General features: G+C 45.0%; 1 protein-coding gene and 1 long non-coding RNA gene across 9 annotated transcripts in view; one reads left to right on the top strand and one right to left on the bottom strand.

The window, feature by feature from the left end:
• Positions 1 to 13,247, top strand: part of LOC108166197 (uncharacterized) — a 32,802-nt gene extending 19,555 nt beyond the window's left edge. Inside the window, exon 7 of one of the 2 annotated variants that reach the window (XR_014086801.1) lies at positions 12,459 to 13,247. This is a non-coding gene — a long non-coding RNA (uncharacterized LOC108166197). Of the gene's footprint in view, positions 1 to 5,961; positions 6,046 to 12,458 lie in introns of those variants that run through there. The other variant, XR_014086800.1, reaches the window with a different exon arrangement.
• tmc3 (transmembrane channel like 3) overlaps positions 1 to 27,029 on the bottom strand; it is a 115,957-nt gene that overhangs the window by 8,969 nt on the left and 79,959 nt on the right. For 6 of the 7 annotated variants that reach the window (XM_008405082.3, XM_008405081.3, XM_081604920.1 and 3 more), the window contains 3 exons: positions 23,132 to 23,242; positions 18,818 to 18,943; positions 18,512 to 18,590 (listed from right to left, as the gene is read on the bottom strand). In XM_008405082.3, the coding sequence (XP_008403304.1) occupies positions 18,512 to 18,590; positions 18,818 to 18,943; positions 23,132 to 23,242 (316 nt within the window). The remainder of the gene's footprint in view (positions 1 to 18,511; positions 18,591 to 18,817; positions 18,944 to 23,131; positions 23,243 to 27,029) is intronic. The other variant, XM_017304092.2, reaches the window with a different exon arrangement.

The raw sequence follows: 27,029 nt of genomic DNA, 5'->3' as shown, positions 1-27,029 counted from the left end.
GGAGGTCTTTAACAAGCATCGAGCCACTGCCCTTCCACCCCATCGGCCCTATGATTGTGCTATTGATTTGCTCCCTGGCACCTTTCCTCCCAGAGGTCGTCTTTTCCCCCTCTCTGGCCCAGAGGATAAGGCCATGAGGGATTATGTCAGTGACTCACTCAAGGCAGGCATCATCCGTCCTTCTTCCTCCCCAGCTGGTGCAGGATTCTTCTTTGTGGGCAAAAAGGATGGTTCCTTAAGACCCTGTATTGACTACAGAGGATTGAATGACATCACAGTCAAAAACCGTTACCCACTTCCTCTAATGAACACTGCCTTCGATCTGATCCAGGGATCCACTGTTTTACTAAGTTAGATCTTAGAAATGCCTACCATCTGGTCCGGATAAAAGAGGGGGATGAGTGGAAGACAGCCTTTAACACCCCAACCGGTCATTATGAATACCTTGTAATGCCCTTTGGCCTGTCCAATGCTCCTGCTGTGTTCCAGGCACTTGTCAATGATGTCCTCAGGGACATGGTTGGTCGTTTTGTATATGTCTATCTGGATGACATTTTGATTTTTTCTAAGGATCTCACAGCCCATCAAGCTCATGTCCGTTCTGTCATTCTCCGCTTGCTGCAGAATAACCTGTTTGTCAAGGCAGAAAAGTGTGAGTTCCACAAACAGTCAACTTCATTCTTGGGTTTCGTCATCTCTCCTAACAGGATTTCCATGGACCCCAGCAAGACGGATGCCATCAAGAATTGGCCCCACCCACAGGACCGCAAGCAACTTCAAAGATTTCTGGGGTTTGCAAACTTTTATCGCCGGTTCATCCGCAATTTCAGCTCTGTAGCCTCTCCACTTCATGCACTTACCTCATCCAAGTGCAAGTTTGTTTGGGATAAGGCTGCTGCTGAGTCATTCGAGCACCTTAAGAGGGCTTTCACCTCAGCTCCTGTCCTCCGCACACCGGACCCGTCCCGCCAATTCATTGTTGAAGTGGATGCTTCTGCCTCCGGGGTGGGAGCCATACTCAGTCAGAGGTGCACTGATGGCAAGACTCACCCATGTGCCTTCTTTTCCAGAAAACTGTCTTCTGCAGAGACCAACTATGATGTTGGTGACCGTGAACTACTGGCAGTTAAACTGGCACTTGAGGAGTGGAGGCACTGGCTTGAGGGAGCTAAGGAACCTTTCATGGTTTGGACTGATCACAAAAATCTGCAGTACCTCAAGTCAGCAAGGAGACTCAACCCCAGGCAAGCCAGGTGGGCCTTGTACTTCTGTCGCTTTAATTTTTCACTGTCTTACAGACCGGGGAGTAAGAACGCTAAACCAGACGCACTCTCCAGGCTTCATGAGACTATGGAGGAGGGTCAAGAGGTAAAGCAGGTGGACTATGTGCTCCCCACGTCAGTGCATCTAGCAGTTTCCAAGCTAGAGCTGGAGCAGAAAATAAGAGAAGCCCATCATCTAAGCCCCATCCCTGTGAACTGTCCTAAAGATCGACTCTTTGTTCCAGAGCAGCTAATACCTGAGGTACTGTCATTTTGTCATGAGTCTAGACTTTTCTGTCATCCAGGAGTCACTAAGACCCTATCTGTGATCAGAAGTTGTTTCTGGTGGGAAAGTATGCTACAAGATGTTACTGAGTTCATCAAGGCTTGCAGAGTTTGCTGTCAGGCTAAACCATCCCGTCGGCCACCCTCTGGGCTTCTGCGACCCCTCCCTGTTCCACACCGCCCATGGTCCCACATATCCATGGATTTTGTGACTGGTCTACCCTCTTCCAATAACCACTCTGTCCTTCTCACAGTCGTTGATCGCTTCTCCAAGATGTCCCACCTGATTCCTCTTCGCAAACTGCCTTCCTCCAAGGAGCTGGGAGGGATTCTGGCCCGTGAGGTGTTTCGCCTGCATGGGCTGCCCTCTGACATTGTTTCTGACAGGGGACCCCAGTTTGTCTCTAGATTCTGGAAGGAATTCTGTGGTCTCCTGGGTATCACAGTGAGTCTCTCATCAGGGTTCCACCCTCAAACTGACGGACAAACGGAGAGGATCAACCAAGAAGTGGAGACCAAGCTTCGGATGCTATGTGAACATGATCCCTCCTCTTGGTCACAGAACCTACCATGGGTGGAGTATGCACTCAACTCTCTCCCTTCTACTTCTACAGGGCTGTCCCCTTTTACACGGTTTACGGTTACCAACCTCCTGTGTTGTCTCTTCAAGAAAGCCCACTAGAGTCCCATCTGCCCATGCCTCAGCCTTGAAGTGCCAGCAGGTATGGCGTCAGGCCCGCAGGGCTCTCCTGAAAACCTCCGCTTTATGTTGCAGATTTGCCAATCGTCGCAGAACCCCAGCACCCACCTACCTCACAGGACAAAGAGTCTGGCTATCCACCAAGGACCTCCCCTTGCGGATTGAAAACCGCAAGCTAGCCCTCGTTTCATAGGACCCTTCCCGATTTCCAAAGTGATCAACCCAGTGGCTGTTCGGCTCCGCCTCCCCAGGACTCTCAGGGTTTGTCCCACCTTTCATGTGTCCCGTGTCAAACCTGTCTTCACTTCACAGTTGGTACCCTCCTCCAGACCCCTCCTCCCGCCCGGATGATTGATGGGGGCCCCGCTCACACTGTACGTCGTCTCCTTCGGTCCAGACGTTGGGCCGGTCCATCCATTACTTGGTGGACTGGGAGGGATACGGGCCTGAGGAGCGCTCCTGGGTGCCGGCCCGGCATGTTTTGGACAAGTCCCTTATCAGGGAGTTTCATCGGTCCAACCCTGACCAGCCTGGTGGTCCTTCTGGAGCCGGACCTTGAGGAGGGGGTACTGTTATGATTCATGTCCTGTCCATGCTGTGTTAAGCACTCATTCAGTTCACCTGCCACGCCTGATTGCTTACCTGTTCCACCTGGGCCTTGCCCTACTTAAACACCCCTCAGCCTCTGCTTCCCTGCCAGATTATCGACAGCCACGAGCCAGTAGAGATCCAGCGTTTCCTGCCAAGCCTTCTGTGTTTCTTCGACCCCTCCTTCTGACCACGGATTTACCCCTCCTGCCAAGCCCTTCACGGATCCATTCTATTCTGGATTTCTGGACCCTGACCCAAGCTCTGCCTCACGACCACCGATTACTGCCTGCCCCTCTAAGCTAAGTCTGCTCTCTGTCCTCCTGTGTATGACCTCTGCCTGTTTTTCGACAAAGTCTCTGGGTGCTGCATCTCGGATCTCCCCGTGGAGATCTTCCTTGCCTCCACAGAAGCCTGTTCCTCTGGTTTCCTGCATCTCCCTGTCATCAGACCCTCTGTTCCTCTGCTCCACCCGTCCACTGCTCTACAGGTCAGTTAAGCTGAACATTTCTAAGATACCCCTCCTTTGTCCGTGCTTCACCAGTCTTCTCCCCTCTCTCCTCAGTGCTGTGTTTGATGACCTCTCCCTTAGCTGAAACCAGTATCTGAAAAAATAAACTTTGTTTTCCTTTTTTACTCCTGTGTGTGGTTGAATTTCCGGGTCCCCTCTGAGTACCCTTACAGGATGTGTAATAATAGAGTACGGAACAAATTGGCAACCCAAACTGAAGCGTCTACTCTATGCGCCATATAATCCGGTGTGTAGAAAGAGCATGTTTGTTGAAACTAGCTAACCAACATAGCTAACATTACTGTCTGAATTCTATTGTATTTGTATCACGCGGCGTGTATGTGCAGCCATCCATCCGGGAAATCCCAAGGCATTGGGTTTTAAAATAGCAATGACACATAGTCCCTCCAGCGTGTCCTGGGTCTTCCCCGAGGCCTCCTCCCGGTGGGACGTGCCCGGAACACCCCACCAGGGAGGCGTCCAGGAGGCATCCTGACCAGATGCCCGAGCCTCAACTTGCTCCTTTCGACGTGGAGGAGCAGCGGCTCTACTCTGAGTCCCTCCTGGATATCTCAGCTTCTCATCCTATCTCTAAGGGAGAGCCCAGAGACCCTACGGGGAAAACTAATTTCTGCCGCTTGTATCCGTGATCTCATTCTTTCAAACATGACCCAAAGCTCATGACCATAGATGAGGATAGGAACTTAGATCAACTGGTAAATCAAGAGCTTCTCTTTTTGGCTCAGCTCTCTCTTCACCATGACAGATTGGTACAGCGCCCGCTTCACTGCAGAGGTTGTGCTAATCCGCCCGTTGATCTCCAGCTCTACATGGGGCAGGACATCCCCCCGACCCAGAGAAGGCACTCTATTCTTTTTCAGCTCATTTATATATATAGCTATGAATTTTTATTTTGTTTGAGATGAAAAAAAAAAACCTTGAACACATTGATCAACAGGTTTTGCATGTTATTCAACACATTCTCTTAGTTTTCTCATTCAGTGTCAGACACACACAGACACACATACACAAATAATACACATGCACAATAAAGTATAGGTGGTAATGTTAAGCTAGTTGGTTAGATAATTGGTGTTAACTAACTTTGAAGAAAGCTAATAGGTTGATTTGTGACAATAACACTGTCGTCGTACTCATGATTGACACCAGAGGTGAAAGTAGGTGGGTACGGTCGGGTACTGCGTACCCCTAAAAGATTTAGAGGGGGTACGCAGTACCTGCAAGAGAGGGGAGCGGCTGTCTGCTGTAAAAAATCAATGGGTTCATTGCGCAGCCGTGACTGATTAGTTTTTTAAGAACAATCTAAAACACACACACACACACATATATATATATATATATACACATATATATACACAAAGGTATATATACTTATATACTTTTGTGTCATAGTACCCCCAAGAATATAAAACTACTTTCAGCCCTGATTGACACACGCACACGCATTTGGGAGGTAAAAAAATAAAGATACTTACATGTAAGAGTACTTGCTTTGTAAAATATTATTATTCAGGGGTGACACTTGGTGTGTGTGGTTCACAAAGAATGTGTTCCTGACAGTCACAGTTTGTAAGAAACTAAGGTTCCCATTAAATGCCTCAGGAAATGAATGTGGGTCATTTTGGACCCACTTATGGAAGAATGGGGTAGTAATACAAAACATGCCATATCTTAAAATGTGTAAAAGGTAAATAAAAAATTTGAATTGCATGACGTCAATAACATGTTTTTGAGGTCCAAAAGGACCCACTTATTCTTCAGAGGGTTAAACATGCATTTTCATCAAGAAATGTATATATTTTGTTTTGTTCTTTCCTTATCCAAGTGTTGGTTCTTTTGTCTTGTCTCCACTTTTCACTTTTCCTTGTGCAAATAGGAAAAGTAAATGAGGCACATTTAAACAAATTCGCCTCATTTGTTTAAATGCAAATGAGGGGTGTTGTCTTCAGGCTTCAGCTTCTGCCTATTGGTTGGTTAGCATCACAGTTTACTTTTCTGCTAGGAGTTTATCTGTGAGCTGGACTCCTGATTTGATTATTTTTCATGCAGACACTCAGAACATGTTTCAGTTAGCGGCTCTCATGGACTCTGAGGTTCACCGTCAGATTTTTCATTTTTGACAAACCAGGCTGTGAAATCGACTTCCAATTGAATCTTTGATAGTCCTCCAGTTGCCCAAATGTTGCACAGTAAGCTAACACTGATGTTTCTAATATTTAATCAGATAGAATATTAATGAAAAGTCAATATGTTTCAGTGACTCAGGTCACAAAGCAATGATTAATTACACAGAATAATGTTTCAAAGCTTTTATTAGTATTGTGACTTTTTTGGTTACAGCTAATGAAAACAGCATTAGAATATTATATCAGTAGCAAAAAATGTTTAATACCTACTTAAACATTGTTTTCAAAACATTCAACTCTTCAGAACCCATTCTAATTTATTAAATATAACTGTACTGTGAAACTTGTAATACACCAAATAAAGGCACCGATTTCAGCCAGGGTATTGTTTTTTGTTTTTTTAAATTTTTGTCAGATGTATGGCATATTTGAATTGCACATTAATATTTATATTGCATATGTTTTCAGATGTTGGTAAACTGGCACAGCAGACCGTCCCCTGTGTTCTTCCTGCAGTACTCTGTCTCAGTGTCCAGCTTCCTGGACTTCCAGTGGGTTCACATCTTCAGGATGTCCAGAGACCTTCACCTTTCAGCAGGGAACATATGTGCCAATAGCCCTGATGGCACATTTAATAAAAAAAACAGCCATGAGGTTGTACCCCATGCTTCACTAACATATGTGAAGCTGTCCTTGGGTAGAAACACCTTACTGGATAGAACCAGACTATTATCAAGGCAGAATTGCATCATGTGATTAGCAAATATTGAACTTTTAACAGAAATATCTGCATTCATTCGAAGACCCCTATGATGAATACGAACTTTGGACTGCGTTTTCCCTCGCCCGGACGCGGGTCACCGGGGCCCCACTCTGGAGCCAGGCCTGGAGGTGGGGCAGGATGGCGAGCGCCTGGTGGCCGGGCTTTTACCCACGGAGCCCGGCCGGGCTCAGCCCGAAGAGGAGACGTGGGTCCCCCTTCCGATGGGCTCACCACCTGTCCGAGGGGCCAAAGGGGTCGGGTGCATTGTGCTATGGGCGGCAGCCAAGGGAGGGGACCCTGGCGGTCTGATCCTCGGCTGCAGAAGCTGGCTCTTGGGACGTGGAACGTCACCTCTCTGGTGGGGAAGGAGCCGGAGCTAGTGTGCGAGGCTGAGAGGTTCCGGCTAGAAATAGTCGGCCTCACCTCGACGCATGGCTCTGGTTCTGGAACCAGTCTCCTTGAGAGGGGCTGGACGTACTTCCACTCTGGAGTTGCCCACGGTGAGAGGCGCCGGGCTGGAGTGGGCATACTTGTTGCCCCTCATTTGGGCGCCTGTACGTTGGGGTTCACCCCGGTGAACGAGAGGGTAGCCTCCCTCCGCCTACGGGTGGGGGGACGGGTTCTGACTGTTGTTTGTGCTTACGGGCCGAACGGCAGTTCAGATTACCCACCCTTCTTGGAGTCCTTAGAGGGGGTACTGGAGAGTGCCCCTCCTGGGGACTCCCTTGTTCTGCTGGGAGACTTCAACGCTCACGTGGGCAATGATGGTGAGACCTGGAGGAGCGTGGTTGGGAGGAACGGCCCCCCCGATCTGAACCCAAGCGGTGTTCTGTTGTTGGACTTCTGTGCTCGTCACGGATTGTCCATCACGAACACCATGTTCAGGCATAAGGGCGTCCATATGTGCACTTGGCACCAGGACACCCTAGGCCGCAGTTCGATGATTGACTTTGTCATCGTCTCATCGGATTTGCGGCCGTATGTCTTGGACACTCGGGTGAAGAGAGGTGCGGAGCTGTCCACTGACCACTACCTGGTGACGAATTGGCTCCGGTGGTGGGGGAGGAAGCCGGTCAGACCTGGCAGGCCCAAACGTGTAGTGAGGGTCTGCTGGGAACGTCTGGCGGAGTCCCCTGTGAGACGGAGCTTCAACTCTCATCTCCGGCAGAACTTCGAACACGTTCCGGGGGAGATGGGGGACATTGAGTCTGAGTGGACCATGTTCCGTACCTCCATTGCCGAGGCGGCCTATCGGAGCTGCGGCCGCAAGGTTGTTGGTGCCTGTCACGGCGGCAACCCTCGAACCCGTTGGTGGACACCTTCGGTGAGGGGTGCTGTTAAGCTGAAGAAGGAGTCCTACCGGGCCTTTTTGGCCTGTGGGACTCCAGAAGCAGCTGATAGGTACCGGCGGGCGAAACGGCATGCGGCTCGGGTTGTCGCTGAGGCAAAAACTCGGGCGTGGGAGGAGTTTGGAGAGGCCATGGAGACAGACTTCCGTACGGCTTCGAGGCGATTCTGGTCCACCATCCGGCGTCTCAGGAGGGGGAAGCAGTGCAGCACCAACACTGTTTATAGTGGGGATGGTGCGCTGCTGACCTCAACTCGGGACGTTGTGGGCCGGTGGGCGGAATACTTCGAAGACCTCCTCAATCCCACCAACATGCCTTCTGTTGAGGAAGCTGAGCCTGGGGACTCTGGGCTGGGCTCTCCAATCTCTGGGGACGAGGTTGCCGAGGTGGTCAAAAAGCTCCTCGGTGGCAGGGCCCCGGGGGTGGATGAGATCCGCCCGGAGTTCCTTAAGGCTCTGGATGTTGCGGGGTTGTGTTGGCTAACGCGACTCTGCAATATCGCATGGACATCGGGGGCAGTTCCCCTGGACTGGCAGACTGGGGTGGTGGTCCCCCTGTTTAAAAAGGGGGACCGGAGGGTGTGCTCCAATTACAGGGGGATCACACTCTTAAGCCTCCCTGGTAAGGTCTATTCAGGGGTCCTGGAGAGGAGGGTCCATCGGATAGTTGAACCTCGGATTCAGGAAGAGCAGTGTGGTTTTCGTCCTGGTCGTGGAACACTGGACCAGCTCTACACCCTCAGCGGGGTCCTGGAGGGTTCTGGGAGTTCGCCCAACCAGTCTACATGTGTTTTGTGGACTTGGAGAAGGCGTTCGACCGTGTCCCTCGGGGTGCCCTGTGGGGGGTACTCCGGGAGTATGGGGTACCGGGCCCTTTGATACGGGCTGTCAGGTCCCTGTATGACCGGTGTCAGAGTCTGGTCCGCATTGCCGGCAGTAAGTCGGGCTCGTTTCCGGTGAGAGTTGGACTCCGCCAAGGCTGCCCTTTGTCACCGATTCTGTTCATTACTTTTATGGACAGAATCTCTAGGCGCAGCCGAGGTGTTGAGGGGATCCGTTTTGGTGGCCTTAGGATCGCATCTCTGCTTTTTGCGGATGATGTGGTCCTGTTGGCTTCATCGGAACGTGATCTGCAGCTCTCACTGGAGCGGTTCGCAGCCGAGTGTGAAGCGGCCGGGATGAGGCTCAGTGCCTCCAAATCCGAGGCCATGGTCTTGAGCCGGAAAAGGGTAGAGTGCCTTCTCCGGGTCAGGGGGGTCGTCCTGCCTCAAGTGGAGGAGTTTAAGTATCTGGGGATCTTGTTCACGAATGAGGGAAGAAGGGAGCGGGAGATCGACAGGCGGATTGGGGCAGCGTCTGCCGTGAAGCGGGTGCTGTACCGGTCCGTTGTGGTGAAGAGAGAGCTGAGCCAAAAAGCGAAGCTCTCGATTTACCGGTCAATCTACGTTCCCACCCTCATCTATGGTCATGAGCTTTGGGTCATGACCGAAAGAACGAGATCACGGGTACAAGCGGCCGAAATGGGTTTCCTCCGCAGGGTGACTGGGCTCTCCCTTAGAGATAGGGTGAGAAGCTCGGTCATCCGGGAGGGACTCAGAGTAGAGCCGCTGCTCCTCCACGTCGAGAGGAGCCAGTTGAGGCTCGGGCATCTGGTAAGGATGCCTCCTGGACGCCTCCCTGGTGAGGTGTTCCGGGCACGTCCCACCGGGAGGAGGCCTCGGGGAAGACCCAGGACACGCTGGAGGGATTACGTCTCTCGGCTGGCCTGGGAACGCCTTGGGATTCCCCCGGAGGAGCTGGAAGAAGTGGCTGGGGAGAGGGAAGTCTGGGCCTCCCTTCTGAAGCTGCTGCCCCCGCGACCCGACCCCGGATAAGCGGAAGAAAATGGATGGATGGATGGATGTCGCCCATAATTAAAAAACAAGTGGAAGTATTTTCCTGTATGACAGACATAAGACAACCTATGACGATATTCATCTTGAGTCCTGTGACATTCATAAGGTGTGTAGATATTGAGAATGATGACCTGATCACCATCACTAAACTCAATTCCAGTGACCCAGTCAACGTTTAATCTGACCACCTTAATCAGCTGATCATACCTTTTATGCCATAAGATAGCAACACCACCAGGTATTCTACCATAAACTAGTCCATCACTCAAATCAGTGGTAAATTCGCCCAGACTGTAAAAGTCTTTATGCAGGAAATTAATTCCTTCCAAGTCTTGCTTCAGTCGAAAAGTCTCTTGAACACACAATACATCAGTTCGCCAAGAGAGAGTATTTACAGTTAAACGGCGCAAGTTGTCTGATTCCTAAGTCCCAACAGGTAATCCTCACGCATTATAAGAGACAATAGTAATACTCATTTAATAATATTGACTCAAGAGTTCAACAGCTCTCCGGCTGAGCATCAGACACAGTAGGCACCGAACGTTGCTGATGCCCACCAGTACACTTATCTTTGGATTCTCCTGACCAAAGGGCCTTGTAGAAACGACAAACAAAACTGCCAGCTGGCCACATCTGTGGCTTATACATGTCCATCACGTTTTCACATACAGCAGTGACATGGAATGAGCTGAACCTTTTCTGAGTGGAATCGATTTTGTGAAATATCACTGGCTTCCCCAATTTATCAGCCAGATAAGAGCGTCAGGTGTAAGGTTCGAGATTAGGTGCAAATCGTGTTGCAAAAACACTCACCATCCTAGTTTTGACCTCTGGGATGTTGTTCCCGCTGGTGCCAGTTATTGCCATCTTCTTGCGCTGTCTCCGTGATGCACACTCTTCGTTCCTGGGCTTTACAGTTTTGTTTTGATCTTTCCGAGGCTTTCCTATCCCTTTCTTTACCACAAGTCCAACAGCTGGACTTGCGAGTGGTGAGCAAATGTCCTCAGCTCCAGTGACGCTTCTTCGCAATGTGCTCGTACTACACCGGTCTGGTGCATTTGACCAGGCGAGTCACACTTCTCAACTGCAGTCATCCGGTGATCCAGAGCTGTCGCTAGGTTCTCATTTACAGTGGCCTGAGTTTCCAAGGTCTTCCCTAGGCAAGACACCTCCAGGCTCACCTTCTCCACCCTACTGAGTAGGGCAGAGGCATCCATGTTGCCAAAACCAACTGGTGGAAGTACATCCAGATAGTGTGAAACAAATCTCTGAATGTTTTCAGCACTCGTTAAGCACCCTGAGATGGTCCTTTATGTTGTTAACATCCTTTTGAGGGCCTTTGTGTTTGATGCAACGAATCGAGGTTGTGCATAACTCAAACAATTTCCACTTTCACTCCTCAATCCACTCAGAGGAGAAATTGTTTGAGGCTAATAAAACAATTTCCTCCTGAGACAAAATTCTCATTTGTGTAACGATGAAGCTCAGGAACTCATCCTCCACTATCATTTTTCCATCACCAGTTTTATAAATGTAGATTTCGCTCTTTATTCGATTATTTGTGCCAGTATGTGAGACGCCCCATCTTACCAAACCATCTAAATCAGGGGTGTCAAACTCCAGTCCTGAAGGGCCGCTGTCCTGCAGTTTTTAGATGTGCCACAGGTACAAAACACCTGAATCAAATGGCTTAATTACCTCCTCAGTTCTCCAGAGCCTTGCTAATGACTTAATTATTCTATTCAGGTGTGGTGCAGCAGAGGCACTTCTAAAAGTTGCAGGACACCGGCCCTCGAGGACTGGAGTTTGACACCCCTGATCTAAATCATAGACATTGTCCTGTAAATTGTGGGTGTTTTATTTTGTATGTGTCGAGAAAAGTCGAGCTCATCCCACTTCCCCATGCTGGAGATTTTAGTTTAATAGTAATAATAAATAAAATTACCTTAAAATTAATTACACAGGTGACATCAAGACCCAACAATAGAGTCAGACTGTAATAAAATGAATCTGGTTGTGTGTGTTGTTATTGTGTCCTGCAAACTTTGCTTTAATTCTACTTTTTTCTATTTAATCATAAAAAATCAAAGTCAGGCAGAAAGAGAGTCATGAAACAGGAAGAGCTGGTTTCCTGAAGAAAAGGGGAAGTTTCTGTCTCGCATCAGGCTAAAAATAGTTCAGACCATTCCTTATTTTAAAGCATTAAAGGTTTTTAAAGAATAAAATCTAAACATTTTGAGTAATTGGATAAAACCCAGAGTAAAATACTTAAAATAATGACTTATAATTATGCCAATAATTAATATTGGTTTAACCAGTAGTTGATGTTGGTTTGATTATAAGAATATTTACACTTACTCTCACACTTATGGAAGTACTTAAAGGTGAAAAAAGTAACTGTAACATGATATCGGATAATTAGAATAATGGATTATTATTGGTTTCTTTTCAGAAATGTCTGTAATAACTCACATTATGATTATAATAAGAATAATAAGTTATGGTTATAACATTATAAATGAATGTTAAATCAGAGAAACTAAAAGGTTATAAATGTGATTTTGACATTGAACTTGAAATGGTGTAAAATGTTGTAACTGTAATTAAAGGTCACTGATGTTGTGTTGAAGGTAGATGGGAGGTGAAAGGTGAAAGGTCAGGGGAAAGGAGGAACTGATAGGAGAGCAGAGGTGACCAAGGCCTTATTGCTGAACGTCAACTTTCCTAAGAAAAGGTTGGGCAAACAACAGAGGTAGGAGGAACTGTTGAGCAACTCGGGGATTATTGGAACAGAGATCAGGTCATAATGTCTCCAAGGTGATGGATATGAGATCATCTGTCCAAGCAGTCAGCCAATGAGAGGCACAGCAACAAAGCTAGCCAATGCAAACGCACCAAAAGGTGGATAAACCCTTTATAAGGTGGGTGCAACAGAGGAATCTTTGGTTGGATCCTTCAGGCAGCTTGGAGCCAAGACGGAGATGGACAAAGAACTCTGCAGCTGAAGAAGAGCCGGGGCCACAGAGCCGAAGACTGTTCTGCACATGGGGACCAACCCGTTAGCCCCGCAACATGTGGCTTCAAATCGCACTTCTCTCAACAGCTGGGTTCAGACCCCCAAAGACAAAGACCAAGGCAAAGATGAAGATAAAGACAAAGATAAAGACAAAGGCAAAGAACAAAGGCAAAGAGGAAGAACTGGTGTGTTCCTTCCGTGGGACCAGGACGATCGTGAGACGAGGAGAAGGGAATGGTTATGGAAATATTTGTGGGTGATTTGATTATTTGCTACGTCATTGCTAACTAGCAGGGTGCTAAGATTTCTTAGGACTTAGGCCATTATGTAGCATTGAAGCTCATAGCATTCTGAGGCAGCTGTTGCATCTGTTGTTGTACTTCTAATGTATGTATCTGAATGTAAAACACTTCTGTAAGCTGCTCTGAACTCATCCCGAGTTGTTTGTGTTTTGACAGTTTCACTCCATGGAAATAAAGGAAGAACTAATTAATCCTGACTCGTGTGAAAGGAGTTTGGCTGATGGTTAGTTTTGGTACAAGACACCATAGTGAGACCATTATGGACATAATCACTAGCGGAACAACTCAGAGTGAGTCAAACAGTCACTGGGACTGACTACTATATATTCCATTGACGGACAGTAACTTTAACATTGCATACACCTTTCTGAACAGGCGAGGGCGCACTTTCTCTGTCTATAATCAGACATTAAAGCGACTTGAAACCATTCCTCTTTCCCTGGCACCTCCAGACCCGGGCCCCAATGGGCCCCCATCCAGGCCCGGGCTGGATGGGGGCCCAGCCCCCCCATAGCTCCGCGCCTGGACATAATATGAGTAGACCCCGCATTGGCTGCTCTGGTGCAGGAAATATGACGGCCATCTTGGAGCGGTCGTCTTTGCTCAACCAAAACAGCAGAAGATGCCTCAGCACTGAGGATATTGTTGTTCTGATCAATGGACTATTGATGTGAGGCTCCACAGACAACATTTCACAAGTAAGATGGACATATTGTGTATTTTTTGTGAATAGAATATTACTTTCCTGCATTTATGTCCACTGGCGAGATACCAGCTAATATTAGCTACAGTGCTCGGTGTAATACGGGTTCAGCCGCTATGAAGGATAACTGAGATTCTGTAAATCTTTATATATATATATATATATATATATATATATATATATATATATATATATATATAACACTAACTTAGGTTATCTGACACAAGAGTCTACATTAGAAATGAAACAATGTAATAATTATAAAACTTATATTATGTGTCATAACATTCACCAGCAAATTACTGGTCATTGCCACCAGAATATCCCTATTCTATTGGGATATTCTATCCCAATAGAATAGGGATATTCTATCCCTATTCTATTGGGATAGAATATCCCAAAAGAATTAACCCTAACCCTATTCTATTGTTTAAGCATATTTAAATATGCTGAACTATGTATCAATACAGTTAAAAACTACTTAAAAAATACAATTCTTTATGAATGTAGCTTTGATAGCTGTTTGAATGAGGTTTTAAGTAACAAATGCGTGTTATGATCAATTAAATGTGTGATACGTCATTGAGCCTGCAAAACACAAGGCTGACTAGAGCGGTCGACCGCTCCAAGATGGCTGCCCTAAATCTTGTCAGCTACAATCATGGGTGAAAGTAGTTTTAAATTCTTGAGGTTACTATGACAAAAGTGTGTATATTGTTGAGGAAAATAAATATTGTTAGTGTTTAATACAGTTAAATCTTATAATATGTGAAAATAGTGGATTGAGCAAGATTCTTTTGGATAACATCTTAGAGGACTTTAATTAGCCCTGCAGAAAAGAATGTCTGTTATCAGGGAGGAACCACATCATAAGTGAACTCTGGCACACAGACCATGTCTCAAACGAGCAGCAGCAAGGAGACATCTCAAGTCACCTCCCTCAGAGAAACACTAAAACTTAAGGACAAACAAAATGACAACACAATACTAACAATAATTGCAATTTAATTAGCAGAATACAATTTAGTTAAAATTAACATAACTTGAACTAGTCTAATTTGTAGTTTTATATTAACAACTATATGGAGTCTCTAACTGAGGCCAAACATAATATCAGTTTGTTAAATATAATCAAAACTATCATAACATTAATTAGAAAATGTTTAGAATGAATGTGTTTATATTGAAAATGCTCAGGTATATTCTATAAGTGTTTTATTCTTAAAATCTGCGCTTTGATCTAAAAGGATGCAGAAGTTCTGAACCACTTTGTGTACCAGGTTTCATGTCAATTTAAAATGATTGCACTGATCTGTATTTGTATTTTTACACGACAGGGAAATAAAATAGGCTTAAGACAGGTTAACTTTTGGTTGAACTCTGGTGAAAAGACTAGAGGTTTTGTTTCAACCAGGAATTAGGAGTAACATCACATTTCAAACTGGCATGAGAAGAGCTTGCTCTAAATGACCCTATAGGTCTCCCTTGTCTAGATAGAGAAGCACCGTAGCCCTGAAATGAAACAGGTCTCAGAAGGTAATAAAATTGCCCAAACTGAGTAATTTGAAACTGGGTTTATCCATACAAGGAGAACAACACGTCTAAATCGCATAATTGCATAAATTAAAACAAAGGAAACACCTTTTTGAATAAAAGTAAGGGCCCCAGAGGAACAAGTCAGATTTGCTTTTGCAAAAACACATGAGCACTCAAAGGGAAGGAAATCAGGGTTAGGGCCCGCACCTTGGCTCAAGACCAGGGGCCCACACCCTCCTAAATCTGGCCCTGTTCATCACATTTCTGGATGTTCTGTGTTTTAATAAAAGTTAAGCTGGAAGAAGATTTTTTACAGGGCCACATCACCATGTGGCCCTGCTAACATGCAACCTACAACATATGTGTGTGGTGAGTTTAAAAAAAGAGGCTGCTATGTTTGAGCACAACAGAATCAATTTTTCCTCTGGTTTTTGGCTGAACTCTTCTCTGTGGAGGTCGGCCGTCTCTCCATAAGGAGTTCTGGTGCTGCTCACAATGCATCATTCACCATGTCAGCCATGGTTGCCTTCTTCTGCTCCCTGAGAAGAGTAATAAGATGTTGAAGCATATATGTTAGACCAAAAACACAAGTATACAAATGTGGACAAGTTATACACCCACAAAGAACTATTTAAATGAACACAGTCATATTTACTTTAAATGCACACAAACATGGTTATCATTAACAAACATTTACACAATAACTGTAAATATAAAGCCATAAACCTCAATAATAACTTACTTTGTAAGTATTAGACATGCAGTCATTAAAAATGCCAGCCTAGTTTTCTTCAAGTTTCTTCTTCATTTTAATGTTCAGTACAACTATTTTCCATTTCTTTATGACTGTAAGCAGCCAACCATAAAATATAATATAAACCAGACAGATATACTCACACACTGCTCACCTTAACGGTGTCAGTGGCTGGACAGCAGCAGTGTTGAATGTGCATCTGTGGATGTCAGCGTGCCAGACGGATGGCCTCCCACGCAGTTCTCCAGGGTCATTCTCAGCTCAACAAAAACAGCAACTCATTCTTCAATAGAGTTCCCTCTGAATATTGCAGTTTCCTTATGACAGACAGAAGAGCCTGAACCTCATCATCGTCTACCACTGGAGGATTCCCAAAGCTTAAACCAGAAACTAACTTAAGTGGCTGCTTCGTCCAAACTATGAAAAACCCAGCGGTGAACCTCTGAATCCATGAGAGCCACTAACTGAAACAGACATTCTGTCTGAGCGTCCACACAAAAAATAATCAAGTCAGGTGTTATAGCATTATTTTCTAATAAAGTTAATAAACTCACTGATAAACTGCAAGCCATCTTTGTTGCAGCAAAGTAAACTGTGATGCTAACGAACCAAAAGGCAGAAGCTAAAGCCTGACAACAACGCCCCTCATTTGCATTTAAAGATTCCTTGCAAAAGGAAAAGTAAAAAGATGACATTTCTTGATGAAAATGCCTGGTTACGGAAAATGCACAAGAATATGTATACATTTCTTGACAAAAACGCATAAGTAAGGAAAAGGAAAAACAAGAAACATACATTTCTGCAATAATTTTTAATTATAACGCAGAAATGGTGTAATGGTGCTTCTATGGTGCTCCATAAAAAATGTCAGTGAAATTATGCTTTTTTATGACAGGTTAAAGAAACCAAATTATTGCTCTTAATTTTTTACTGTGTAACTTTACAAATGGCACCCCACTGTGAGTCAACCATGTTTACAGGCAGCATTTTGTCTTCTACACACTGCATGACTTCTTTAAATCTTTGGCTAAGTCCACCTTTTCTTATTTAAGTGGTGGGGGACCCGATGCTGCATTTTAGTCACAGCTCTCTACTTCACAGTATCTGGCAGGACTTGCTACTGAACTGCTAGTAGACATGATTCATCAGATTTGATGTAGTATTTTACAGCTAGATAGCTTGATAGGCTGGAAGACTATTACCATACTCCCAGTGCAAAACAAAAGAAATTCTACGCAGTTAATTGTTTCATACTACAGGGTTGATAGTAAAAGAAAGATTAAAAAAGTTTACAATAAATATGGTTTCATATTAGTTGACATATGAAAACAATGTAAATATGGTAAGAATTGTTTATTTATGAAAAATAACTTTCTGTGTCACTTTTTTCAAGGAAATTGCAAACTGCATATCTAGTAGGTTTATTGTTGGATTGCTTGGTAGTAGCTTCATCCTCCACTAAGGTATTCCACGGTTTCAGCACCAAAATTAAAATTATTATTATTTATTATTATTATTGCACACCAGCGATGGCTACTTCCTTGTTGAAGGAAGCTATACCCATTGCAAAGCCAGTTACTTCCACTTCTACATATTTTTAAATTAACACATTAATATAAATTAAAATAAATATGCCCTTTAGCTACCTGGGAAATTGGAAGCTCAATCGGAAGCAAACTTCAGCTTTGTATTATGATTCAAATAGTAAACTCATCCCTCTTGTCAGGTGTTCTTCCCCAGTCATCATTATTTAGTGTATGTAAACCTTTGGTTTCAACTGTGGTTATGCTTGTCATAAACATCCATTTTCTTACAACCTTGTCCCTCAGTGGGGTCGGGAGGGTTGCTGGTGCCTCTCCAGCTAACATTCCGGGCGAGAGGCGGGGTCACCACAGGGCAACACAGAGACACACAGGACACACAACCATGCACACACACACACTCACACCTAGGGGCAATTTGGAGAAGCCAATTAACCTGACAGTCATGTTTCTGGACTGTGGGAGGAAACCGGAGTACCTGGAGAAAACCCACCATGCACAGGGAGAACATGGAGACTCCATGCAGAAAGACCGGGAATCGAACCCAGAACCTTCTTGCTGCAAGGCAACAGCTCTACCAACTGTGCCACTGTGCAGCCCTTGTCATAAACAATTTATCAAAATAGAAAAGAAGAATATTCTAAGCGTGACCAGATATTCCAAAACAACTACAATAATTATCTATTTCTTACATTTTTTCATCGATGCTTTTAAATAAGTCTATAGTAAGAAGCTCAGGATAACTTGTCAATCAGAAAAATAAAATAAAGAATAGAGCCACTGTTACATGCTTGGTACTAAAGCATAATTAAGGTACAATGAAAGGTCATTGCTTAACCAAAATTATCTTCTTAACAAGAATTTTAAAAACATTCGGTAACACGAATGTGATTTTGTAAATAATGACACTTTAATGCAAAGTTGGCACTTTCAATGGACTTTTACTAAAAGTGTCAATATTTACTGAATTACACTTCATGACAACAGTCAGACATTCATAAAGACTCCTTCATGTTCATGACATTGTCATGTCAGTTTTATGCACATTAAGCATTACTGAACATTCTGTTTTTCACTGTCAAGTTGCATAATGATGATAATTGATACAAGGCAGAAAACATTTTTTTGCGAACTGTCAAGGCAACTATTTTAAAACTTACAGTCTGGAGCTGAATCCTCAGTTGGTTGTTGGTAAATTTTAGGGATCTGGCAATGGCTTGAAGATAATATATCAGCATACTGAAACACAAATGGTAAAAATACAAATGTGTTTTAGAAAAAAGAATGTTGCAGTAAGCGATGTATATATTTTTATATCTAAAGAAACACACGCACGCACCCAGAAATGAAGGCTTTCTCTGGTAAGAAAAAACATGCATGCATGTGTGTGTGTGTCATATATGAGACATGATTTTATTATCACATGTAGACTGTTTATTGTCATGTTAGTGTGTGAGGCATCTTACAATAGCAGTAGCACTGCTGGCAGCACCACAACAGGGCTGGTGACATAACTCATCACTTTACTGAACCAAAGTGGGAAGTCTGATGCCACTGTATCTGAGATGATGTCATAAATCTTCTCCTGGCCACTGAAACACACATTTCAGCACTTTTACCCAAATTAGCTCTTTCAGAGGAATTATAAAACATGCAAGACTAACAGATGTTAAGTCAATTATATCTTTTACAACTTTCCATCCATCCATTCATTTTCTGTCGCTTATCCAGGGTCGGGTCGAACCCCAAGGCGTTCCCAGGCCAGCTGAGAGACATAGTCCCTCCAGTGTGTCCTCGGTCTTCCCCGAGGCCTCCTCCCGGTGGGACATGCCTGGAACACCTCAGCAGGGAGGCGTCCAGGAGGCATCCTGACTAGATGCCCGAGCCTCAACTGGCTCCTCTCGACGTGGAGGAGCAGCGGCTCTACTCTGAGTCCCTCCCGGATGACCGAGCTTCTCTCTCTAAGGGAGAGCCCAGCCACCCTGTGGAGGAAACCCATTTCAGCCGCTTGTATCCGTGATCTCGTTCTTTCGGTCATGACCCAAAGCTCATGACCATAGATGAGGGTGGGAACGTAAATCGACCGATAAATCGAGAGCTTCGCTTTTTGACTCAGCTCTCTCTTCACCACGACGGACCGGTACAGCGCCCGCTTCACGGCAGACGCTGCCCCAATCCGCCTGTCGATCTCCCGCTCCCTTCTTCCCTCATTTGTGAACAAGATCCCCAGATACTTAAACTCCTCCACTTGAGGCAGGACAACCCCCCTGACCCGGAGAAGGCACTCTACCCTTTTCCGGCTCAAGACCATGGCCTCGGATTTGGAGGCACTGAGCCTCATCCCGGCCGCGAACCGCTCCAGTGAGAGCTGCAGATCACGTTCTGATGAAGCTAACAGGACCACATCATCCGCAAAAATCAGAGATGTGATCCTAAGGCCACCAAAACGGATCCCCTCAACACCTCGGCTGCGCCTAGAAATTCTGTCCATGAAAGTAATGAACAGAATCGGTGACAAAGGGCAGCCTTGGCGGAGTCCAACTCTCACCGGAAATGAGCCTGACTTACTGCTGGCAATGCGGACCAGACTCTGACACCGGTCATACAGGGACCTGACAGCCCGTATCAAAGGGCCCGGTACCCCATACTCCCGGAGTACCCCCCACAGGGCACCCCGAGGGACACGGTCGAACGCCTTCTCCAAGTCCACAAAACACATGTAGACTGGTTGGGCGAACTCCCAGAACCCTCCAGGACCCTGCTGAGGGTGTAGAGCTGGTCCAGTGTTCCACGACCAGGACGAAAACCACACTGCTCTTCCTGAATCCGAGGTTTGACTATCCGACGGACCCTCCTCTCCAGGACCCCTGAATAGACCTTACCAGGGAGGCTTAAGAGTGTGACCCCTCTGTAATTGGAGCACACCCTCCGGTCCCCCTTTTTATACAGGGGGACCACCACCCCAGTCTGCCAATCCAGGGGAACTGCCCCCGATGTCCATGCGATATTGCAGAGTCGCGTGACCCAACACAACCCTGCAACATCCAGAGCCTTAAGGATCTCCGGGCGGATCTCATCCACCCCCGGGGCCCTGCCACCGAGGAGCTTTTTGACCACCTCGGCGACCTCGTCCCCAGAGATTGGAGAGCCCAACCCAGAGTCCCCAGGCTCAGCTTCCTCAACAGAAGGCATGTTGGTGGGATTGAGGAGGTCTTCGAAGTATTCCGCCCACCGGCCCACAACATCCAGAGTTGAGGTCAGCAGCACACCATCCCCACTATAAACAGTGTTGGTGCTGCACATGCTTCCCCCTCCTGAGATGCCGGATGGTGGACCAGAATTGCCTCAAAGCCATACGGAAGTCTTTCTCCATGGCCTCTCCAAACTCCTCCCACACCCGAGTTTTTGCCTCAGCGACAACCCGAGCCGCATGCCGCTTTGCCTGCCAGTACCCATCAGCTGCATCTGGAGTCTCACAGGCCAAAAAGGCCTGATAAGACTCCTTCTTCAGCTTGACAGCATCCCTCACCGAAGCTGTCCACCAACGGGTTTGAGCATTGCCGCCGCGACAGGCACAAACAACCTTGAGTCCACTCAGACTCAATGTCCCCCACCTCCCCAGGAACGTGTTCGAAGTTCTGCCGGAGATGGAAGTGAAAGCTCCGTCTCACAGGGGACTCCGCCAGACGTTCCCAGCATACCCTCACTACACGTTTGGGCCTGCCAGGTCTGACCGGCTTCCTCCCCCACCACCGGAGCCAACTCACCACCAGGTAGTGGTCAGTGGACAGCTCCGCACCTCTCTTCACCCGAGTGTCCAAGACATACGGCCGCAGATCAGATGAAACGATGACAAAAGTCGATCATCGAACTGCGACCTAGGGTGTCCTGGTGCCAAGTGCACATATGGACACCCTTATGCTTGAACATGGTGTTCGTGATGGACAATCCGTGACGAGCACAGAAGTCCAACAACAGAACACCAGTCGACCTTACCAGTTCTCTCGAGTTCAGATCGTGGAGGCCATTCCTCCCAACCACGCCCCTCCAGGTCTCACTGTCATTGCCCACGTGAGCGTTGAAGTCCCCCAGTAGAGCAAGGGAGTCCCCAGGAGGGGCACTCTCCAGTACCCCCTCTAAAGACTCCAAGAAGGGTGGGTAATCTGAACTGTCATTCGGCCCGTAAACACAAACAGGACCCGTCCCCCCACCCGTAGGCGGAGGGAGGCTACCCTCTTGTTCACCGGGGTGAACCCTAATGTACAGGCGCCAAGATGGGGGACAACAAGTATGCCCACTCCTGCCCGGCGCCTCTCACCGTGGGCAACTCCAGAGTGGAAGTACGTCCAGCCCCTCTCAAGGAGACTGGTTCCAGTACCAGAGCCATACGTCGAGGTGAGGCCGACTATTTCTAGCCGGAACCTCTCAGCCTCGCACACTAGCTCCGGTTCCTTCCCCACCAGAGAGGTGACGTTCCACGTCCCAAGAGCCAGCTTCTGCAGCCGAGGATCAGACCGCCAGGGTCCCCTCCCTCGGCTGCCACCCATAATACCCGACCCCTTTGGCCCCTCCGACAGGTGGTGAACCCATTGGAAGGGGGACCCACGTCTCCTCTTCAGGCTGAGCCCGGTCCTGCTCCGTGGGTAAAAGCCTGGCCACCAGGCGCTCGCCATCGTGCCCCACCTCCAGGCCTGGCTCCAGAGTGGGAGCCCGGTGGCCCGCGTCCGGGCGAGGGAACGCCAGATCCAAAGTTCGTCTCCATCATAAGGGGTCTTCCAGGAAATAAACTTTCCATTCAATTTAGATCTATACATAGCGCAAATTCACAATAAGTTTCTAGCAAAGAAAACTGATTGAATCTAGTAATTGACTAGCAACATTTCCTCCTCCTGGAAAATCATGGAGCGATAGCAGAAAACTGCTAGTGTTGTGTTGCTGACTTTACAGCAATCCCTCATACAGAGCAGGCATTTATCATAGAAAGGGAAAGCTCCTCTTTAATAAAACTTTCTTATGACAGTATGGTATGAGACAGATAATCTGTGGAAAAAAATCAAGTTCCTCTGCCGTCTCTCAGTGATCCCAGTACTGACCGCAGCAATACACAGCTCAGTCAGAAACAACCAATCAAAGCCAATAGGAAGGTCTTAACATTGTCAATCAGGCTTGCATATGTGCTACACATCCTTCCCCTCAATAGTAGAGCCCATCATGAATCATCTGGTTAATATTGCCACCAATGACAGTGGATAAACAGTTCTTCTGGAACAGTAAATTGCATCCATGCAATTACCAAATTGAGCAGCACATACACAAGAGTGAGTGGCAGTGCTAAGACCTTCCTCTAGCTTCTGATTGGTTGTTTTTACCAGAATCAATGCATTTCTAAAGGTCCCAATAGTAGCTCAGGCAGAGGATGGAGGAGCTTGATATTTTTCACAGATTATTGTTCTCATACCATACTGGTGACAAGATGGTGACAAGTTTAAGAAATGTATAAAAAAAAAAGATTTTTTTTATTAAAACTTATATACTCCAACTTTAACAGGAAGAAACCTCCAGCAGGACATGGCTCAGTATGAGTGGCCATCTTCCATGACCGTTCACAGCTTTTGATCACAACAATGCTGTGTGGTATTCTCAAAATGAAGTTTTTAAGTGGAAAAAATAAACTAAACATTAGATCTTGACAATAATATCCTTCAACAGCAAATATCTGTTTGTACAGTTTGTACAAATAGATGCTAATGATCTGGCAAACATGTGCCTTCTGATTTTACCTGAATGGTCCACAGTGTTCCGATGGTCTATATCGCACAATGGCAAAGATGGTGGGGAGCATACACAGGAACAGCATGAAAAGTAGCATAGCCAAGTAGAAATTATTTGATCTGAAAAAGCAAAATAAAGTTAGCAAAGAGGAAATTGAGAAAAATTTCATAACATTTTTATAAGCAAACATTATGTTGAAGAGGGTTGGTTAGTTATTTTAAATAGGGCGCCGCCAGGAATCGTGGGCCCCCTGACAAAAAATTTGATTGGACCCCCCTGCGCAGTTGCTGTTACAATTTTTTGAGTCTATCTGACCCATAAAAAGCGTCACAATTTTAAAGGCCTGCATCTGCCTTGCTTTCTGTGGTCCAATACTGATACTAGCACAATATTTACTGCTCATGAATTTAACATCCAACAGTGCACATCCAGTATGCAAGTAGGTTGCTTAATTTTTTTTTTGTTTTAGATACTGAAATGTTTCCCCATGAGCAACAGTCAAAAGCAACATGCAACTACACATAAAGCAATCCAGACTTCTCAAATATATTATGTAGTTGCATTTTATTCAAGCTGCAGTATATAACTTAAATAAAAATATGTTTTCTCCATATTTGTTAAAGCTGTCACCATGTCATAGCAGTTTGTTATGAGACAGTTAATCTGTGAAAACAATCAATCTTCTCCATCTCCTTCCTGAATTACTATTACTGGTTAAAGTAATGCACCGTTCTGACCAAAACAACCAATCAGAACTAGTCGGACGCTCTTATCGCTGTCAATCAACTTCATTCACTCACTGCTAAATGTGCTAATGAGGAAGAAACAACTTATCATTACAAGAAACCGTTTATCTACCATCATTGGTAGCTATGCTAACTAAACTTAGCATTCACATTTTGAATCTGCACAGCTCTGTGCTATGCTAGCTGCAGCACAGCACAAATCAAGGGGGAGGAAGGATGAGCAGCACCACATGAGATTGTGATTGACAGCACTAAAACTCTCCTGCCACTGGGTAGTTTAAACTATGTTTAAACTACAGTTTATGTTTACCCTAACTGTAAACTATGTTTACAGTTTAAACAATGTTAAACTGTAACATAGTTTAGACTTAGATATTTGATTCTATGCATCATAATTTAAGGGATGGAAGCATCTTGTCTCTTGTCCTAACATAACATGAACTTCTTTTTTTTTTGCCACTAATGGCTTTTATTTTGAAAGAAATCCAACTGGCAGGGGAGGACATGGAACCAAAGAGTCACGTAGCATAGTTGTAGTCTAGACCAGTGTTTTTCAACCATTTTTGAGTCAAGGTACACCGTTTTAATTGAAAAAATCCCGAGGCACGCCACCAACTAAAAATGGAAATAAAGATACTCTGTAGCTGCCTATATATAGTCATTCTTATCAAAGTCTCTTGAATAGGAATCAAACACAAAAATGCATTTTTATCACATTTTACATTTCTTATTTCAAATTGCACTTAACATGTCCACTTCAAAAATACACCTGAACAGCCACAACACTGTGGTGTTAAATTTAAAGAAGTTGTAGAAAACTTCAAAGTGTTTTACAAACTAATCCACAAGCATCTTATAGCCAGAATACAGAAAATAATTATTATTCTGAAAGAAGCAATAATATTTGGGAAACAAATATTATTTGTTTCCCAAATAATAATATCTAGACACTGGTCTAGACCAGTGTTTTTCAACCACTGTTCCGCGGCACACTAGTGTGCCGTGAGTGATCGTCAGGTGTGCCGTGGAAATTATTCAATTTCACTACGGTACCGTATTTTCCGGACTATAAGCTGCTACTTTTTTCCTAAACGTTGAACCATGCGGATTGTAGCCCGCTGTGGCTTTTCTGTGGATTTTTCTTCAACCACCAGGGGGCTCTCTAGCAGGAAGTGAATCATTAGAAGTCAAAATAGTAAATCAAAGAAGAACGGCTAATTTTCATTTAGAACAAGCACATGCTAGCAGCAGGCACGATGGAGAAATGTTTTCAAACTCATATCATGCAGCTTTTAAGTTGAGGGCTGTCGATCTGGCTCTACAGGAGGGAAATAGAGCCGCTGCATTTAAGCTCGGTGTGAACGAAACCATGGTTTGACTTTGGAGACGGAGTGCTGCGTCCAGCAGATTTATTAGAACGCCGCCCTCTGCTGGGTCCTTATGAAAAACCGAGAGCAGCTTCCAGTTTTTATTTTATTTTATTTTATTGATGGTGCTAGTATGATGCGCTCTATAGCCCGAAAAGTACGGTAATTGGTTTTAAAAGATTTTTTGAAACTGAATTGTCTGCAAATAATGCCATCTTCGAGTGTCTGCTGTAGCAGTGACTAGCGGCGTAATCATGTAATGTTCTTACCGCTAGATGGCAGCAGGTACAGAGCATTTTACATTAAAACGAGAATTAGTGATGCACGAATGTTACAGGTAGCGGTGAGAGCACTGAATCTAGAAAGACTGACGACATTGATGGAAAAGACAGAGAAGCTCAGCAGTAGTTGGAAAGAACATGAGTCCATTTCCCACAACATGTCTGTGTGAAATGAGCTTCTCTAGTCTGGTTACTATAAAAACTAAAACCAGAGAGAGACTGAGAGCTGTTGAGGAAGAGTTTCGTCTTTCTTCAGTTTCTGCCAGGAAATCAGCTGTTTTCATCCAAACATGCTCAGGTTTCACACCAGGTGGGTAAAATATACAGATATTGACATTTTGTACATGCAGCTCTTCATATTGTAACAGTGAATATGAAGTGAAATGTTTCCCAAATATTATTGCTTCTTTCAGAATAAGAATTATTTTCTGTATTGTGGATTAGTTTGTAAAACACTTTGAAGTTTTCTACAACTTTAAATTTAACACCACAGTGTTGTGGCTGTTCAGGTGTATTTTTGAAGCAGACATGTTAAGTGCAGTTTGAAATAAGAAATGTAAAATATGATAAAAAATTAATTTTTGTGTTTATTTGATTCCTATTTAAGATACTTTGATAATAATGACAATATGTGTAATATAGGCGGCTACAGAGTATCTTTGTTTACATTTTTGGTTGGTGGTGCCTCGTGATTTTTTCAATTCAAACAATGTACCTTGGCTGAAAAAAGGTTGGGGACCACTGGTCTAGACTGGGAACTACAACACAACCTGTTGAATGTGACAGGTAGCCAATCAGAAAGCGCGGTGATGTAAGAACAGAGGGGAATCTCAAACAGCTGACATATGAGCAACGGAGATCAATCAATCAATCAAATTGTATTTGTATAGCACATTTCAGCAGCAAGGCATTTCAAAGTGCTTTACATAATTAAAATAAAAACAGAAATAATCAGTGAGAAAGAGAGAGATTTAAAAAATAAAATAAAATAAACAAAATAAAAATAAAAAATAAAAACAAAAAAACAGATGATACCTGGAATTGTTTATTATTATATGTAAAGGTCATTGTATATTATTATGTTTATTCAGTTAAAAATGTTAATTGCAGCAAATAGAGCGGCTGCTCCCGCCGTCTTTTATCCACCTCCTTCTCTTTTTGTTACGTCTTTTATTCAAATGAGTCTACAAACTATCACTATTGCTTCTGCATCGTCATCCGTGTTTGGTCATTCTAAATTCCCGCTATGTTGGGGGTTTTACTGGATTATCCTCTGGAATCGGGATGTTCGTGACTGGAATAGGTTCGTGTTGCTCCTGCCGTGTGGCTGAACACGAACCGATCGAACCTGTTGGACTTTTATCAGCTCTTTGGTCACCGAGGTTTGGAGAATCGGCAGACAATTCTTAAATCTTGCCGTCTAAACCAGACTTAAGACTCACAAGCTCTACTCATCTCCTCTTGAGACTGCCCAAACACTCTCTGACTCTGGTCGCTATGGTAACGTTTACA

Source organism: Poecilia reticulata, chromosome 3 (genome assembly GCF_904066995.2).
Source record: "Poecilia reticulata chromosome 3, P_reticulata-male-v2, whole genome shotgun sequence".
Taxonomy (NCBI): Eukaryota; Metazoa; Chordata; class Actinopteri; order Cyprinodontiformes; family Poeciliidae; genus Poecilia; species Poecilia reticulata.
The sequence above is the reverse complement of the archived record's forward strand: the minus strand, read 5'-3'. Positions and strand labels throughout refer to the sequence as shown.